Source organism: Oryzias melastigma, linkage group LG14 (assembly GCF_002922805.2).
Source record: "Oryzias melastigma strain HK-1 linkage group LG14, ASM292280v2, whole genome shotgun sequence".
Taxonomy (NCBI): domain Eukaryota; kingdom Metazoa; phylum Chordata; class Actinopteri; order Beloniformes; family Adrianichthyidae; genus Oryzias; species Oryzias melastigma.
The window spans coordinates 29,965,341-29,965,701 of NC_050525.1; the positions used below are offsets into that span (position 1 = coordinate 29,965,341).

Below are 361 nucleotides of genomic sequence, written 5' to 3' on the forward strand. Positions count from 1 at the left end.
ATCCATCATCCATCATCCATCATCCATCATCCATCATCCATCATCCATCTATCATCTATCCATTATGAGGGTTTTGGTCATGAGGAGGTCAAAGGTCTCACATCAGTCCTCTCTGTCAAAGAATCAGAATCTCGGATCTTAACTGCTGCAGGGCTGAACATCCCACAATAATCCTCATCCAGAACCAGATCTCCGTTTTCTCCACATCAGATCCTTCTGAGAGTCTGCTGTTCTCCGCTGGGATTGTCTGGACGGACGTGACCTCCTCATTCCTCCAGATCTTTCCCTGACGCGTCCGACCAGCCATGGTATGCTCTGTGAGACATTAGCGTCAGGTCGAGACCCTGTTACTCTCCTGCGG

The 361-nt window shown here is 49.3% G+C and overlaps 1 protein-coding gene across 2 annotated transcripts in view; it reads right to left on the bottom strand.

The window, feature by feature from the left end:
- The window catches only part of LOC112142772 (drebrin-like protein), a 25,606-nt gene extending 25,245 nt beyond the window's left edge, over nucleotides 1–361 (bottom strand). Inside the window, exon 1 of one of the 2 annotated variants that reach the window (XR_004949079.1) lies at nucleotides 102–125. Coding sequence is in view for 1 of the 2 variants with exons in the window: in XM_036215279.1 (XP_036071172.1) it covers nucleotides 144–307 (164 nt within the window). In the remaining variant the exon portion in view is untranslated. The other variant, XM_036215279.1, reaches the window with a different exon arrangement.